The sequence below is a fragment of the Hypomesus nipponensis genome, chromosome 27 (assembly GCF_054491055.1).
Source record: "Hypomesus nipponensis isolate SF chromosome 27, ASM5449105v1, whole genome shotgun sequence".
Classification (NCBI taxonomy): domain Eukaryota; kingdom Metazoa; phylum Chordata; class Actinopteri; order Osmeriformes; family Osmeridae; genus Hypomesus; species Hypomesus nipponensis.
Genome location: NC_140387.1, coordinates 1255001 through 1272500, shown reverse-complemented (window position 1 = coordinate 1272500; position 17500 = coordinate 1255001). Strand labels below are relative to the sequence as shown.

The 17500-nt window shown below is 46.6% G+C and overlaps 2 protein-coding genes across 2 annotated transcripts in view; one reads left to right on the top strand and one right to left on the bottom strand.

The window, feature by feature from the left end:
* sgcz (sarcoglycan zeta) overlaps window positions 1–17500 on the bottom strand; it is a 41398-nt gene that overhangs the window by 10183 nt on the left and 13715 nt on the right. The window contains exons 3-5 of the mRNA XM_084693850.1: window positions 15069–15156; window positions 4718–4840; window positions 3642–3714 (exon numbers count right to left, since the gene is read on the bottom strand). Of these exons, the coding sequence (XP_084549976.1) occupies window positions 3642–3714; window positions 4718–4840; window positions 15069–15156 (284 nt within the window). The remainder of the gene's footprint in view (window positions 1–3641; window positions 3715–4717; window positions 4841–15068; window positions 15157–17500) is intronic.
* On the top strand, window positions 6953–8897 carry LOC146220271 (CD209 antigen-like protein A). Its single transcript, XM_084694237.1, has 5 exons — window positions 6953–7124; window positions 7478–7560; window positions 7782–7836; window positions 8381–8526; window positions 8790–8897. Exons 1-5 carry the CDS (start codon window positions 6953–6955, stop codon window positions 8895–8897), a joined length of 564 nt encoding a protein of 187 aa, XP_084550363.1.

Here is a 17500-nt window from a genome sequence, read left to right as displayed (position 1 = left end):
TGTGTGTGTGTGTGTGTCAGGTGACAGCTGTAAATCTCCAGACTGCTGGTTTGGGAGAGGAACATCATCATGTTTGGGGGCAAGAAAGGACCGGGAAACTAATCAGGAAGTTAAGCCAGGGACCTCCCTCTCAGTCACGCATCCTGAAGGACCCGTTCATCCACTGAGCTGTAATCTTATTTCTGAACAGGCAGGCAGGCGAACAGCTAGACTGAACAGGCAGGCAGGCGAACAGGTAGACTGAACAGGCAGGCAGGCGAACAGCTAGACTGAACAGGCAGGCAGGCGAACAGGTAGACTGAACAGGCAGGCAGGCGAACAGGTAGACTGAACAGGCAGGCAGGCGAACAGCTAGACGTCTGGAACCTCTCCACACACCAAAGAACACAAACCTGTTGCTCTGTCGGCATGAACGTGTGTGTGTGTGTGTGTGTGTGTGTGTGTGTGTGTGTGTGTGTGAGTGTGTGAGTGAGCGTGTGTTTTTGGCATGTGTGCAGGTTTGAAAACATGTATGTGTGTGTGTGTTTGGTGTGAGCAGGGAACACAGTGTGTTTTGCTCTAAGCATGTGATGGTATCACATCATGTTGTGTTCTGCAGTAGCTTGCCTGGAGAACTGCCTGCAGGCAAACACACAGACACACCTCACACAAACAGATTAGTCAAATATTGCGTAAACATGTATTTAGTGGTGTCGTTTTGATCCTCCCTGAAGTGTAAAGCAACAACAAGCAAACAGTTCATCCACAAGACAAACAAGACACTGCAGGCCTCTCCTCTCCCTCATCACTCGTCTCCTCCTCTCCTCCTCTCCTCCTCCCCTCCTCCTCTCCTCTCCTCTCTCCCCCCCACTGCTCCTCCCTTCTCCCCTCAAAAACTACAGTACTGCTAATCAACACCCCCTAGGTGACTGCCGCCCCACAGTGCCCTCCTTCCCCTCCTCCCTCCCCTCCTCCCTCCCCTCCTCCCTCCTCCCTCCCTCCCCTCCTCCCTACTCTCCCCTCCTCCCTACTCTCCCCTCCTCCCTCCCTCACCCCTCCCTCCCTCTCCTCCTCCCTCCCCTCCTCCCTCCCCCCAACCCCCCCCCCACCCCTGCTTCTCCTCGTCCTCTGCCCTTCCCCTGATCATAATGACTCCCGAGCGTGACCAATCACGGGCCAGTCGGAAAGTGAGCGCTGGGTGAACGCCATGTTTCCTCTCCTCCTTCCGTCACACCTCGGCCAGGCTGCTAACCCTAACCTCTAACCTCTAACCCTAACCTCTAACCTCTAACCTCTAACCCTAACCTCTAACCTCTAACCTCTAACCTCTAACCTCTAACCTCTAACCTCTAACCCTAACCCTAACCTCTAACCTCTAACCCTAACCTCTAACCTCTAATCTCTAACCTCTAACCTCTAACCTCTAACCCTAACCTCTAACCCTAACCTCTAACCTCTAACCCTAACCTCTAACCTCTAACCCTAACCTCTAACCTTTAACCCTAACCTCTAACCTCTAACCCTGCTAACGGGAAGACCAAGAGGACAGAAGGGACAAATGAGGAACGTAGATGCGTCCTTGGTCAAGGACTCGTGTCGTACTAATAAAGACATCTACAGCTGCAGAGGAGCAGAGGCTGCTGGTGTGTGTGTGTGTGTGTACTTAGGTGCATGTGTGTGTTTGAGTGGTAGGTGTGTGTGTCCGCGTGTGAGTGGGTGGCTTAACCTGTGTAGACAAATCCTAACCTACTTCCTTTAAAGGAACTTTAAGCTTCAAGCAACTTGAAACCTTTGGGCTTCTAAACCATCAAACGTAAAGGTTTAAACAAATATAGACTTAAGGCATGACATAGGAGATGGGAGGGTGGATGAAGGTTAGCTGGTGGGTATAGATGGAAGGAAGGACAGGTTAGAACAGAAAGAGAGAGAGAGGGAGGGATAGAAAGAAGAAGTTTGAGAAGGATGGAGGGAGAGAGGAAGGGAGAGGAAGGTTAGAAGGGATAGAGGGAGGGACAAATAATCGGAGGTTGGAGAGGAGGGAGGGAGGGATGGATTGCAGCAGAGATGAAGGAGGGGATATTGGTGGTGAATCAGCTAATATCTTTGTATCCCTGGCTAGGTGGGGGAGAATGGAGGGATGAGAGGTTGGGGAGAGGTGAAGATTAGTGTTTGATCTCAATAAGGCCAAGAGGGGGAAGGAAGAGGGGAGGATAGAGGGAGAGAAGAAAAAGGTTATTGAATCTGGTTTCCTTTATTCTCATCAGGAGGGGTGGAGGTAGGTCGTAGGAAGGAGAAGATGAAGGGAGGAGAGAATTGAGGGAGAGGAGGGAGGGAAGCTTGAAGGAGAGAGTGGAGTGGGGTAAGGCCAGAGAGAGAGGAGAGAGGGAGGAGAGGATGGAGGGAGGAGAGGAAAGGAGGGTGACAGGGATATCGACCGGCCCCGCTCTTCCTCTCCCGGGCGTGAGATGTGAGGAGACCTACGCTGACCTCAAACTCATAACTTCCTGTCAGCTGATCAATGTTCATCTGCTTATCCTGGCTGGCTCGCCAGCTGTATTAGACTGCCAACTGTCTCTGCCTCTCTCTCTCTGTCTCTCTCCCTTGCCTTCTCCCTCTCTGACACTCTGTCACTGTCTGTCTTTCTCTCTCTCTCTTGTCCTTTTAATACTTTTCTCTTTCCTTCTGTCACTTCATCCTGATTGGTTGACATTAGGTCCTCTGTACCCTGATTGGTGTCCATTGTTTGGCCTTCTGTCTCTCTGATTCTGATTGGTTAGAAAAAGAAGATCTGAGAGTCTTGGATCAGCAGCTAATCTCTTATCTGCTGGCCCTGCCTCTCTATATCTCTCTTTCTCGATCATCACAGGCCTATTGAGATAATCACATCTCTCTCTCTCCCTCTCCACCCTCTCTCTGTCTCACCATATCATACATCATTAGACTCCAATAGAGTCCATCAGGTCATTACATGTTCCATTTACCTTCACTGCATAATTTGGTACTTTTGAAACGGGAAATAGAGAGAGAGAGATGGAGGACAGAAAGAAAGAGTGAGAGAGAAACAGAGAGGGAAGAGAGAGAGAGCAGTAGGAGGATGGAGGACAGACTGAATACAGAACACAGGAGAGACAGGAATAAAGAGGCAGGCAGCAGTGAAGTGTGGAGGGGAGGGATGATAATTAACACTGTGGCTCAGTACAGTATCAGGCTAATGAATGTTCTCGACAATAAAACAGTGATAAAGATGGAAATGAATTTGATTCATTCACATGTCCCATTAAAACAATTAATGAGCGTGCAATCATGCAGTGTGTGTTTTAAGTGAGTGTGTGTGTGTGTGTGTGTGTATAAATGAGTGTGTGTGAATATAAGAGTGTGTGTGTATGTGTGTATGTATGTGTGAACGTGTGTGTGTGTGTGTGTATATGTGAATATGCAAAGCGTGTAAGCATGTCTTAACCCTGTGCAGAGACGGAGTGGACAGGTCAGTTAATGAACATGGATGAAAATTCACTCAGAACGGGAGGACGGAAAGAAAAGATTCTGGTTATATACCTCCTCCTTCTACACCCACACCTGTACACACACACACACACACACACACAGACACACACACACACACACACACACACACACACACAGACAGACAGACAGACACTTACTTCAGGTCCTGAAAAGGCTCTGCCCTGACGTGTGAGGTCTCCACAGAGTGACTGAACACCACCCCCTCATCACCTAGCAGAGAGAAAAACAACAGTCATCAGGAACAGTCCATCTCATCCTCCTTTCACCTCACCTCTTTTCCCTCTCTCTTCTCTCTCTCTCTCTCTCTCTCTCTCTCTCTCTCTCTCTCTCTCTCTCTGTCTCTCTCTCTCTCTCTCTCTCTCTCTCTCTGCCACAGGATGGATCTCCCCAATTACAGAGCAGAGGAGAGGAGAAAGGGATGAGGATGAGAGAGGAGAGAGAGAGAGAGAGAGAGAGAGAGAGAGAGAGAGAGAGAGAGAGAGAGAGAGAGAGAGAATGCGTGCCTGACCCCCTGGCTTTAAGCACTTGACCTCCCAGTAGCCTCGTTAAATGAGAAAAGGGGGGGAGAGCCGAAGAGAGAGAGACAGACTGAGAAAGAGAGAGAGAGAGAGAGGAAAAAAAAGAGAGGAGGTAAAAAGAGAGACCAATAGAAAGAGAGAGAGAGATATAGGAGAGAGCAAACATTGAGATGCTTTTCACCTCTCAATCTTTCTTTAATTTTCTCTTGCTCTAACCTCTCTTCCACAGTCTCCAGGCTTCTGTCTCCCCACTCTCTCCTTTAATCCAGTGACTGTGACCGCACACACACACACACACACCTCAGAGTAAGTGGCTAAGCTCTATTGGAGCAACTATTGCTGGACAGATCAAGCCCTTAGTACAATCTCTTTCTCTCTCTCTCTCTTTCTCTCTCTCTGATTTACTGGAGCTGTACTCTCTCACAGACACACATCTCCTGCTCTGTGACCTACAGTAACCTCAGATACACATACATGCATGTTCCTGTGTATTTGTCTGTGCTTGTGCGTGCTACCTGTCAACCTCAGCTTGTGTGTGTGTGTGAGTGTGTGTGTGTGTGTGTGAGTGTGTGTGTGTGTGTGTGTGTGAATGTGTGAGTGCGTGCTACCTGTCAACCTCAGCTTGTGTGTGTGTGTGAGTGTGAGTGTGTGTGTGTGAGTGTGTGTGTGTGTGTGTATGTGTGAGTGTGTGCTACCTGTCACCCTCAGCTTGTCAGTGCCAATGCTGATCTGATCCTCGTCTGCAGAGAACAGCACCCGCTCTCCATCAGTGCTCCGCACCTCAAACCTCTGGCACTGGGCCTCCAACATCTCTGACCCTGGGGGAGGGAGAGGGGGAGGAGGGGGAGGGAGAGGGAGAGGGGGAAGGGGGGAGGGGGAGAAGGGAGAGGGAGAGGGGGGAGGGTGAGGGAGGAAGAGGGGAGAGGGAGAGAGGGCAGAGGGAGAGGGAGAGAAGGGAGAGAAGGGAGAGAGGAGAGGGAGAGGGGGAAGGGTGAGGGAGGAAGAGGGGAGAGGGAGAGGGGGGAGGGGGAAAGGGAGAGAGGAGAGGGAGAGGGGGGAGGGGGAGAAGGGAGAGAGGAGAGGGAGAGGGGGGAGGGGGAGGGAGGAAGAGGGGAGAGGGAGAGAGGGCAGAGGGAGGAGGGAGAGGGGGAGAGGAGGGGTGGAAGAGGGGAGAGAGAGAGAGGGCAGAGGGGGGGAGAGAGGGGGGAGGGAGAGGGTAAGGAAGAGAGAAAAGGGAGGGGGAGGGGGGAGGGGGAGGGGGGAGGGAGAGGGAGAGGGGGGAGGGGGAGAAGGGAGAGAGGAGAGGGGGAGGGGGGAGGGTGAGGGAGGAAGAGGGGAGAGGGAGAGAGGGCAGAGGGAGAGGGAGAGAAGGGAGAGAGGAGAGGGAGAGGGGGGAGGGTGAGGGATTTATTTAGTTGTTAATGATAAAGATTGCATTGATTCCAAAGTATACAACATCAATTTGTGGCTTCTTTAGAGGGTAAGGCTTAAGTCGTTTTGTTAATTATCAAGCAGAGCTGTCAAAACTCATAAATTCGGCGTGAGATATTGTAGATGTGGCCCGCTATGTTTCATACGATATAACCACCCTGTAAGTTTAAGCTAGGTAGCAAAATAACTGAAGACTTACCTTTCACTAAGTGGTCACTTTATATTACACAACAAGCATTGCTGAACACTCTACCTGACTTCATTAACAGCACCATTGAACAGCACCAATAGATAATACGAAGTTGACGTCACGCCGCGTATAATTCTGGGTAAAATGCAACATCATTTTTTGGGGGGCGCCATTTTCTAAAGTTGTCAGACGTCCTTTGGATACTGAGGCATGCATGCACATTCATATGAACATAAACAAAGAGAGAAAGAGGTTCAAGATGGAGAGAACTGTGAGGATAGAGGTCAGGATAGACATGGGGCTGTTGTGGTTCACCTTGAACGTCCCATCGAACATCTGGGTCTCTCAACCCTCCCTCCCGCTCACCATCGACTCATTTCCTCTCTCCTTTCATCCCTCATTCTCCGTTTTCTTATCTGTTCATTTATTCCCTAAATCCTACTGATCCCAGTGAAGAGAAGATCCTCCCAGTGAATCCAGCCTGTCTGTTACAGCGCTGGTTTACCCTTCTGTGAGTGTGAGTCACATGGATTACCAAGGCCATTCTCCATGACGCTCCATTACTATTGATCAATCTGGGATTACTTTAGACTGGATGGTCAAAAACTCACAAACACATGCTAATGCACACACATGATACACACACGCACGCACGTATACACACCTTGGATCTGTTTATCCACTTGTACTTTCACTGTAAAATACTAAATGTCTCTGATGTTTAAATAGTCTTTTCAGGAATGTAAGTTGCAAATATTTTGTTATGTTAACTAAATGTATATAGTGTATAATGTATATAGTGATTTGAAAGTTGAAGATTATTTTTTTCTCTCCAGCAGTCTATTGCCCTACAGTAGTATATATCACCTAATTTGGTTCTTTTAATGTTTCATTTGCTTACCTATAATAAATGAGATGCTTGTCTCAAAATAACATTAATTTTATAAACATCTGAATGAAGCTCATGTCGTTGTATGTTTTACGTTCATTAAATTACTGAAAATCAAACTTATTTTCAATAACGTACTTCGAAAGCGATCCTGCATCACACATTATTACGCACGCTACACACACACTACACACACACACACACACACACACAGGCAAAATAACTTTCAAGGAAATACTGCTGTTGATCATTTCCATAATGACAACAAGTTGACAATGGCTGTTGTTGGTCTCTTCCCTCTTGTGTAGATTACTGATATTATATGTAAAATGATACACTGTACAGTATTCTGGGATACAGACAGACAGAGAGAGAGAGAGAGACAGAGAGAGAGAGAGTTCACCTATAGACTCAGTCAACATGGAGATGTCTGGAGACCATGTCTACGTCAATACTACCTTTAAACCAGAGAACCAGGTCAACACTGGAGGGACAAGTGCTGAGGAAGAGGATATCTATGAACATGTCGATTGTGGCAATCCTGATTTCAGAGAAACGGCTGCAGTGATCCCAAGTACTGGACAAGGAGCAGGTACAGTTACACACACACACACACCAGACAAGAAGCAGGTAATTTACTGTAAGTTTCAGAGGCCTCTATATTGATGTCTAGGTTAGGGCTGATCCACTATAAAAGTAAATAAACAGGTGCCATATGTAAACAACTCTATTGTTGTAAATGATTGATAATGAATAATGAACAAATCTTTTCATTTTTTTAGGGTTTAAACACTATCATTTGAAAACACAATTTATTGTCACTGAATGTTAGGCAGCAAATTAACAGAAACTACACTCAAACATAAAACATTTGTGTTTGCATGTGTGTTTGCATGTGTGTAAATGTACACTCACACAAACACACACAACTGTGTGTGTCCACAGTTTCAGAGAGGAGTCGCTATAAAGCTGCAGTGTGTCTGGGGCTGCTGTGTGTTCTCCTGCTGGCTGGGGTCACAGCACTGGGAGTCTTCTGTGAGTCTCTCTGACATCATGACACAATCTCTGTTATCAGATGTCATCTCTGGTGTACAGTGTCTTTCATATGATTTTCATATTCAAAAATAATACCTTGGAGTTGTTTGTTTATGATGGTAGCAGGTGTAAAGATGTGTAAAGTTAAGGTTTTCTCTCTAGAACAGATGCCAAAGAAAGAATCGTTGCTACTGTGGAGAGAGACAAGTTACAGACCAGTTACACCATCCTGACCAGAGAGAGAGATGACCTTAAGAGGAGGCTTAGAGGTGAGTTGAATGACTGTTTAATATGTTGGTGTTGGTTGTCTACTTTTTGAAAATATGTCTACAAATATGGAGTTCGAACTGATATATTTTGTGTAAAGAGTTGAGGAAGTTTACAGGAATTTACAACTAATCATCTGTTCAGTGCTGCAGAGAGTAACAATGGAAGGAGAAGGTTTGGCTGCAGCTGTTCTGTTACTTGGTTCTAGAGCCCTACAGTAGTATATATCACATAATTCGACTATTTTAATGTTTCATTTGCTTACCTATAATGAATTAAATGCTTGTCTCCAAATAAAATCTATTTTACAAACTGTGAATAACGCTAATGTCATTGTATGTGTTGTCAGAGCGAATCGTACAACGATTCTTAGAGGGGGGAGGACAGCTGTCATGCCAAAAACTGTCCTAGTGCAAAAAACTGTCCTAGACCTAGATGACAAGGAGTGCAAGGAGTAACAAATGATGGAGGACGTTTAGCTGCAGCTGTTCTGTTACTATGTCTGAAATAAGCCAATAGGAAACATGTTCTCTGTTGTGTTTTTAGAGGTCACTTCCTGTCCTGATGGCTGGCTGAAGTTTGGTTGTAGCTGTTACTACGTCTCTACTGAGATGAAGAACTGGACAGACAGCAGACAGGACTGTAGAGAGAGAGGAGCAGACCTGGTGATCATAAACAGCCTAGAGGAACAGGTGAGAGAGAGAGAGAGAGGGAGAGAGAGAGAGAGAGAGAGAGAGAGAGAGAGAGAGAGAGAGAGAGAGAGAGAGAGAGAGAGAGAGAGAGAGACAGAGAGAGAGAGAGACAGAGACAGAGACAGAGACAGAGACAGAGACAGAGACAGAGACAGAGACAGATGGTAAGTAAGAAAGTCATACCAGAAATGTACAGGATAAGGTCAAGGTTGATCAGGGTTGATTGGGGTAATAAAACCACTCTGAACCCTTCTCCATGACAGGAATTCCTCGATAACCTCAACAAGGATGTGTGGATCGGTCTGACTGACACAGTAACAGAAAGAACCTGGATCTGGGTGGATGGAACACCACTGACCACACCAAAGTAAGAAACTACTCTTTCTGTTGTCACTAGACTTTAACAAAACGTTTCTCGTTTCAATGCTTTAGTTTAAGATTGTTCAGTTTTTTTCGTGACTGAGTGTGCATGGTGCGTTACAACTAATAGGCTAATAAGAACCAATTTCCTAATAAGTTAACCAATGCCAATCATATATAGTATTTATATACAGATCTAACAAGACATGTACAGGAGGACTTCTCATTCTGTCTGACCCAGAAGTGGACCTCAGTGTGTGACTGTCTGGGTGTGTTGATGTTTAACCCTGTAGGTTCTGGGCACCCTGTGAGCCTAATAATCACCAATATTCAAATAAGATTGATGAGGACTGTGGTGAGATCATCTCCTCTGCTCCTCATTCCCTGACATGGAACGATGCCCCTTGTAATGTTAACCGCTACTGGGTCTGTGAGAGAAGGATCTGACAGTGGAGATCTACTGTGGGGTTTCATATCTACTGGGTCTGTGAGAGAGGGATCTGACAGTGCAGATCTACTGTGGGGTTTCATATCTACTGGGTCTGTGAGAGAGGGATCTGACAGTGCAGATCTACTGTGGGGTTTCATATCTACTGGGTCTGTGAGAGAGGGATCTGACAGTGCAGATCTACTGTGGGGTTTCATATCTACTGGGTCTGTGAGAGAGGGATCTGACAGTGCAGATCTACTGTGCGGTTTCATATATATGAGTTGGAGACTCACGAGACATTTTGTAATCTACTTTGCAGGAAACAGCTCTCAGGACATTGTAAACTGATGTTTATCCACTTGTACTTTCACTGTCAATAACTATATGTCTCTGATGTTTAATTAGTCGTTTTCAAAAATGTATGTGCAAAAAATGTAAACATGTATTTACAAATATTTGGTTATAATGATCAAATGTATGTAATTATTTTAAATGCATGCAAAAAAGTTTAGGTTTAAGCATTTTAATGTTTAATCTGCTTACCTCTAATAAATGTAGCGTTTCTATCAAAGTAAAATCAACTTTAAAAACTCTAAATAGGACTACTTGCATGTTTCACATTTAGTAACCAAATAAAAAGTGATTTGTTTATCTTCCAACTTGTCTCTACTTATTACCTGATCATCTCCAAATGCTTCATAGTCTGTCGTTACCATGACGTAGTTACCATGACGTCGTTACCAGACAGGACACCGCAGACCACAACATAAGAGAAATCCTTCTTCCTATAAATAATCTTGGCTCCTAAAAACGTGTCATGATGATTCTGTGTTCCCACGGTGATCTGGGGAGCCCAACAACAGTGGACCATAAAGTACTTTTACTGAAATACCGTAGAGAACTGAACTATAGGGGCTTCATGGTAATAAACACATACAAAACACATGAAAAATACAGACATGTGTCGGAGGAATTTAGAATGGAACATAACATCCTGAAAATACTGGTGCTAGCATTCCTTGCCAGCAGAGAACCCCCTCCTCACATGACTTATAGATGACAGTAAGCCTACGTAAACAAACTGACCAAGGCTGACCATTATCATACTAGAGGTGCAATAAAAAAATGATATGGTCAAGCCTCTCTGTCTCTGGGATAGATCATATTGACAGCTGGTATGCAGAGGAGGGGGCTTCTCTCCATGAAATGGTCTTACATGATAATTTGTGAACTAGACAAACTTTGTTTTACGATCAGACTTTGTCTCCTTGCATTTAACTATTGTACTTCCTTTGAATCTGAGGACTCTGTGCATTACTTGATAAAGAAATTATCAAGACAACATGTCAGAAAGACGCAACCTGATTTGACCTTGAGTGACTTCCAAGTTACGGGTTACTGGCCATGCTGAGTGGTTGCGGTGAGCAGTTTTTTACCATGCTAATGGTTAAGAGAACACAGTCAGTTGTTCTAATACAATGAGACATACAATAACAATTGATGCTGTTGTAAACATCTGATAAATATGGCTCCATATAACATGTTTTAGTAAGTTTGTATTATTAAAAAGTGAGAAAGAGAAAATGAGAGAGAGAGAACAAGGTAGAGGGCGAGAGGCGACACAGAGAGGGAAAGAGAGAGAAGGAGGGAGGGAGGGAGGGAGGGAGGGAGGGAGGGAGGGAGGGAGGGAGGGAGGGAGGGAGGGAGGGAGGGAGGGAGGGAGGGAGGGAGGGAGGGAGGGAGGGAGGGAGGGAGGGAGGGAGGGAGGGAGGGAGGGAGAGAAAAGCAGTGGAATAATTTTGGCCTTTGAGAGTAAACATGGAGGAAGTGATGCAAGGCAGAGTAACAGCAAGGTCGCTCCCCTTGCCTGCCCTCACTCCCGCATCCACAGCTCCCTCTCTTCAGGAAAAACACCTTCACTCTTTGAAGGAGTGTTTTTGAACTAGGTGTCAGTGTGCGAGTGTGTGTGTAAGGTAAGTGTATGTGTGTGTGTTTGGGGAGTCCTCAAAGCCAGAAAAGTGCAGGGTGAGGCAGTTTTCTAACCACAGGTGAAAGAGGAGAGGGAGGAAGAAAGCCAAAAAAAGTAAATGATTTATGAACGGTCATACACAAAGTATTTATCTAAACATGATTACTCTCATTAATAAAGAACTGGAGGAAAAACAGGGTATGAAGGTGTAAAGAACGAGCTGGCGTCCACATTCATCTGAGCGTACTCTGCAGTCAACAAAGGAGAACGATTATGAAGCATAAAAGGAGAGAAAGGAACCCTTTCACAGGAGTGGATGAGGTGGCATTGAAGCTGTAAACAGATAGGCCTTGTGGAGGGCAGAGTTGGAAGTTACCTGCATTACGAATCACAACGACTACTACTGACTATCAGAGATCTGAATTCTTAGAGGAGGAAGTGTTTGATTGACGGGAAGTGGTTCGATCTGTCCGATCACAACAAGCTGAAAAAGAGCTTTTTATGTATTTATTTCCTTTCATCCTTATTATTTCTCTTCTAATCACTAATCACCATCTCTTCACTCCCCTGCTCTGGCCTTAATCCACTCTGCAAGGAACCTCAGTCAAGCCCAGAGATGACTTAAGCGATTCCACTTGGATAAAATAGAAAATAATTACTAAGCAAGGGAAGATTACACACACACAGAAAAACAGAGAGACACACACACACAGAGACACACACACATACACACACACACACACAGAGACACACACACAGAGAGACACACCCACACCCCTTTACTAAGCTGGGAGAAGAGAACAGGCTGATGAATAGGGGCAGAAGTTGAAGCTTGTTACAAGGTCATCAGAGAATTCACACATTAAGGAACAACCAGAGTCCATTTGGTCCAACAGACGCACGGTTCTTTGTAAAACTGTGTGTGTGTGTCTCATCGAATGGACCTTGACTTCTAAAGTCACTTCTAAAGTTGGCAGTGCTGAACAGAGTTTGAGAACAACCCTGTTATTTTCATACGCTCACAAACACACACACAAACTCACCAACACATGCACAAGCAAAAGTTCACATTCAAACATACACACATACGTAGTAAAGTCTCACTCTCTTAGACACTGCTTGTGTCTGTCGTTCACACACACACACAAACACACTTACTCACACACACACACACATACACACACACACATACACACACACACACTCTGTGATTACTGGAGCTCACCCTTGTTTCCTCTAATGTCTTTTGGCAGTTTCTCCATCCTCTCCCTAACTGCCACCCGGCAATATAAACCTGCTGCTGAAGGTGTGTGTGTGTAAGTGTGTGTGTGAGTATGTGTGTGTGAAAGTATGTGTGTGTGAGAGTGTGACTGTGAGTGTGACTGAGTGTGACTGCGGAGTTGTGTGTGTGTGCATGGTTGTGTGTGTGTGTGTGTTTTACTGTTCTTTTTCAACATTCCGGTGCTCACTGCGGTAGAAGCCATTCATTACCCACGATGCACTTAGACAAATGAAGAGTCAATAAGACACCCAGAATAAAACTCCCCCGCCACTGTCGCCCCCCTCCCCCATGTCCCCTTCACCTCCCCCCCCCTCACCCTTCCTCCCTCCCTTCCTCCCTCCCTCTTTCCTCCTCCCTCTCTTACCTTTTCCCCACCATTGCGTTTAGAGATTCAGAGACTAAGGAGAGCTGAGTAACAGATCTATTGACAGGTGGAGGAGCCGGATTAGAGACAGAGCAGTAGAGAGTTGGACATGCAGCAAGAAGAGCTGGAGCTTGTAGATTCACCTCCAGACCCACGGTACATTACAATCAGAGAGGCATGGAGAGGTTGTCGGCACAATTCCCAGGGGTTACTGAGGTGGTTGTTGTGGACTCAGCTAAACCACTGTGGTCTCTGCAAAGGGGCAACAAGGAAGTTCAACTTCCTGCCGAAGGACAGGGGTCAACCTCATGTTTACGAGCGCTGATTGGCCCTGACAGGCTGTCTCTCACGGCAACGAGCTGACGGGGGGAGAGGAAGGGGCAATAAAACATAAGCTCAGCGTTCAAGGCTCACATTTGGCTTCTCTTTCTCTCTCTCTCTCTCTCTCTCTCTCTCTCTCTCTCTCTCTCTCTCTCTCTCTCCCTCTTCTCTCTCTCTCTCTCTCTCCTCTCTCTCTCTCTCTCTCTCTCTCTCTCTCTCTCTCTCTCTCTCTCTCTCTCTCTCTCTCTCTCTCTCCTCTCCCTCCCCTTCTGTCACAGTGTGCTTGCGGTTGGGATAGGGGTGGGCAGGTAGGTGTGTGTTGGGTAGGATGTCATGGTGAGTGTGTGTGTGTGTGTGGGGGGGGGGGTGCATGCAGACAAAAAGGGGCGTGTCCATATGTGTGTTAGTGGGCGTGTTGGGGCTGATGCAGGCGTAAGGGTGAATGGGTATCTAGAGATCCGATCAATCAAAGCACAGATCATATCCCTGCGGCGGTAATTAGGTGCCATGTCATTTATCTGAACATATGGACCGATTAACTTTGAAAAGCGAGAGAGAGTGACAGAGAAAAAGAAGGAGGGGGATGGGAGAGAGGGAGAGAGAGAATGACAGAGAGAGACCTTAAGGGCAGGTGATCAGGAGGCTGCATAGCAGTCAGTCTTAAAGCACTTCTCTTTCATTCTGGAAGATTCATGTTATTGCTGAAAGCTAGTTCAGGTTCAGGGACAGAGCAAAGAGAGAGGGAGAGATGGAGAGAGAGAGATAGAGAGAGAGAGAGAGAGAGAGAGAGAGAGAGATAGAGAGAGAGAGAGAGAGAGAGAGAGAGAGAGAGAGAGAGAGAGAGAGAGAGAGAGAGAGAGAGAGAGAGAGAGAGAGAGAGGGGGGGGGGGTGAAGGGGGCAAAGAACATGATAAATAAAGAAGACATGAATGTAATAATAAAATAGAGGGTGAAGTGGAGAGTCAGGGACTGGCCCCCTGACAACCTTCCTGTAACATAGATATCCTCCCTCCACCCTCCACCCTCTACCTCCCTCCACCTCCTTCCCTCTCTCCCTCTCTCTTTTCCCCTCCCTCTCAACCTCTCTCCCTCTGATACCTCCTCTTCCTCCTCTTCCTCCTCTTCCTCCTCTCTCTCTCTCTCTCTCTCTCTCTCTCTCTCTCTCTCTCACTCTCTCTCTCTCTCTCTCTCTCTCTCGCTCCCTCCCCCGCCCCCCTCTAGAGGGTGACAGAGAGTGGAGTGTTCAGCAGGTCACCATGACTACATGCTGGCTGCTGCTGTAGGCTCTCCTCTCCACCACCCCATCAATCAGGCACCTGCTCTACACACACACACACTGCACCAACACACACACACACTCCAACACAGATTATCCCTGGCCTGTCTGCAGAGGAGGAAGTGTGTGTGAGTGTGTGTGTGTGTGTGTGACAGACTGCTGACTTTGGAGAAGTTCTGCAGGAGTCCCTGACAGGCTGGGGAACTCCGGAAGAGTCCGGAACCCCACAGAACATTTCTGTGAAACCCCAGGGAATGCTACAGAACAAGCAAAGTGTTGTGGAACCCTGGATGATGCTATACGGAACACTGCAGAACATTCCGGAACACCCCCAGAGCAGTGTCCTACTTCTGTTCCGGTTCTACAGTCACGGTTCACTGGGACTCCTTCAGCCAGATGGAGGAGAAGCCGTGATAATGTGTGTGTAGGGTGGGTGTGTGTGTTTCTAAGTATGACGTTAGCTAGGTGGTGACGCAAGTGTGTGAGAGGTCTGTGTGTGTGTTGTGTGTGTGTGTGTGTGTGTGTGTGTTAGTGACTCACCCACAGTGAGTTGTCCTGTAACCTGACCAAGGTCGTTCCTGGCGTTCACTGTCACATTCCTGTCTGACTGGAGAACCAACGGACTGTCCTGGAGAGAGAGAGAGAGAGAGAGAGAGAGAGAGAGAGAGAGAGAGAGAGAGAGAGAGAGAGAGAGAGAGAGAGAGAGAGAGAGAGAGAGAGAGAGAGAGAGAGAGAGAGAGAGAGGAAGAGAGGGGGAGGGAGGGAATACATTCAGAGATGATTAGAGTGATCTTTCTCCCTGGTTACTGTAGTGATGAGAGAACCAGGACCTAGACTGACTCCTACCCTGCTCTACCATCCCTCTCTTCTCATCTTACCCTACCTCTCTCTACCATACCTCTCTCCTCCTCTTACCCTACATCTCTCTACCATCCCTCTCTCCTCATCTTACCCTACCTCTCTCTACCATACCTCTCTCCAACTCTAAATGTCCTTATCTCTATTTCTCTACCTCTACCCCTCAGCCTCTCTCTCTCTCTCTTCCTCTCTCTGTCTTTCTCTCTCTTCCTCTCTCCCTCTTCCTCCCTCCCTCCTCCTCATTAGAGGCATGCTGACCCCTGTGAGTGCTCATCAACAAGGAGGTTTCAGGATGAATCTGATGGCTCCACTGGTCCACTTGCATTCATTTGTCCTCACTGTGCTTCATTACAGCTGGTGGAGCTGGGTAACATTCTAACTATAGACTGTACGGAACAATGGAATGGATTGAATGTTCCAAAGGAGGAGTTCCATTTTCTGAGCTTTGCTGTAAAGTTGTATTGTCTCCGTAAGACTGAACACAAATCCTGTTATATGGACTGGGTTCTATGTTCCGTGGACTGGGTTCTATGTTCTGTGGACTGGGTTCCTTCACTGATTGGAGATTTTGATGCCAAGGCATGATATTATATACACACTCTTTATAAAAGCACTCTATTGAACAGCCACATTACTAGCAAATGAACTAGCCTTGAACTCAATAATACAAACTCTACTATTTCAAGTGCCCTTGAATTAAAATGTCGACACATGCAACACACACACACAAACACACCAGGTAATGTTGTGCTTTAATCACATTTCCGGTATCACACTTCAGTTCTGGGTTCTGCAGTTTTATCCATAACTTATGATAATACATTCAGATAAGGACACACACACATACGCGCACAACACACACACACCCACACACACACACACACACACACACACACTAGTACTGAAACACACACTGTCCACCCAGTGTGAGAATGTGAACGTGAGTGTGTGTGTGTGTGTGTGTGTGTGTGTGTGTGTTGTGTTTGAGATTCGGTTGCATCACTGTGTCACGTGTGACTAAAGGAGGCGATGCAGTGTGACGCTGGTCTTCACATGTGACTTTGTTCTGGCTGCTCCGTGCTCCTGTGGGATGTTGTGGTCTAGACGTTGACACGCTGTTGTGGTCTAGACGTTGACACGCTGTTGTGGTCTAGACGTTGACACGCTGTTGTGGTCTAGACGTTGACACGCTGTTGTGGTCTAGACGTTGACACGCTGTTGTGGTCTAGACGTTGGTACACTGTTGTGGTCTAGACGTTGACACGCTGTTGTGGTCTAGACATTGGTACACTGTTGTAGTCTAGACGTTGACACGCTGTTGTGGTCTAGACGTTGACACGCTGTTGTGGTCTAGACGTTGACACGCTGTTGTGGTCTAGACGTTGGTACACTGTTGTGGTCTAGACGTTGACACGCTGTTGTGGTCTAGACATTGGTACACTGTTGTAGTCTAGACGTTGACACGCTGTTGTGGTCTAGACGTTGGCACACTGTTGTGGTCTAGACGTTGGCACACTGTTGTAGTCTAGACGTTGACACGCTGTTGTGGTCTAGACGTTGGTACGCTGTTGTGGTCTAGACGTTGGTACACTGTTGTGGTCTAGACGTTGGTACACTGTTGTGGTCTAGATGTTGGTACGCTGTTGTGGTCTAGATGTTGGCACGCTGTTGTGGTCTAGACGTTGGCACGCTGTTGTGGTCTAGACGTTGGCACACTGTTGTGGTCTAGACGTTGACACGCTGTTGTGGTCTAGACGTTGGCACACTGTTGTGGTCTAGACGTTGACACGCTGTTGTGGTCTAGACGTTGGCACACTGTTGTGGTCTAGACGTTGACACGCTGTTGTGGTCTAGATGTTGGTACACTGTTGTGGTCTAGACGTTGGCACACTGTTGTAGTCTAGACGTTGACACGATGTTCAGATGTGTTCGTTGCACCCTGCCTGTTAGATGAGATGTGGTTACTGTGCACTGTGCACAGTAAATACAGGAAACTGCTCGACTCTCATCGGAAAACAAACAACTTTTTGAATTATGCATTTCTAAACCTTGATTTTCTTTTCTTTCATGTTTGCCCGATATGATGCTTTTCTACTATGATAACTGATAAGTGT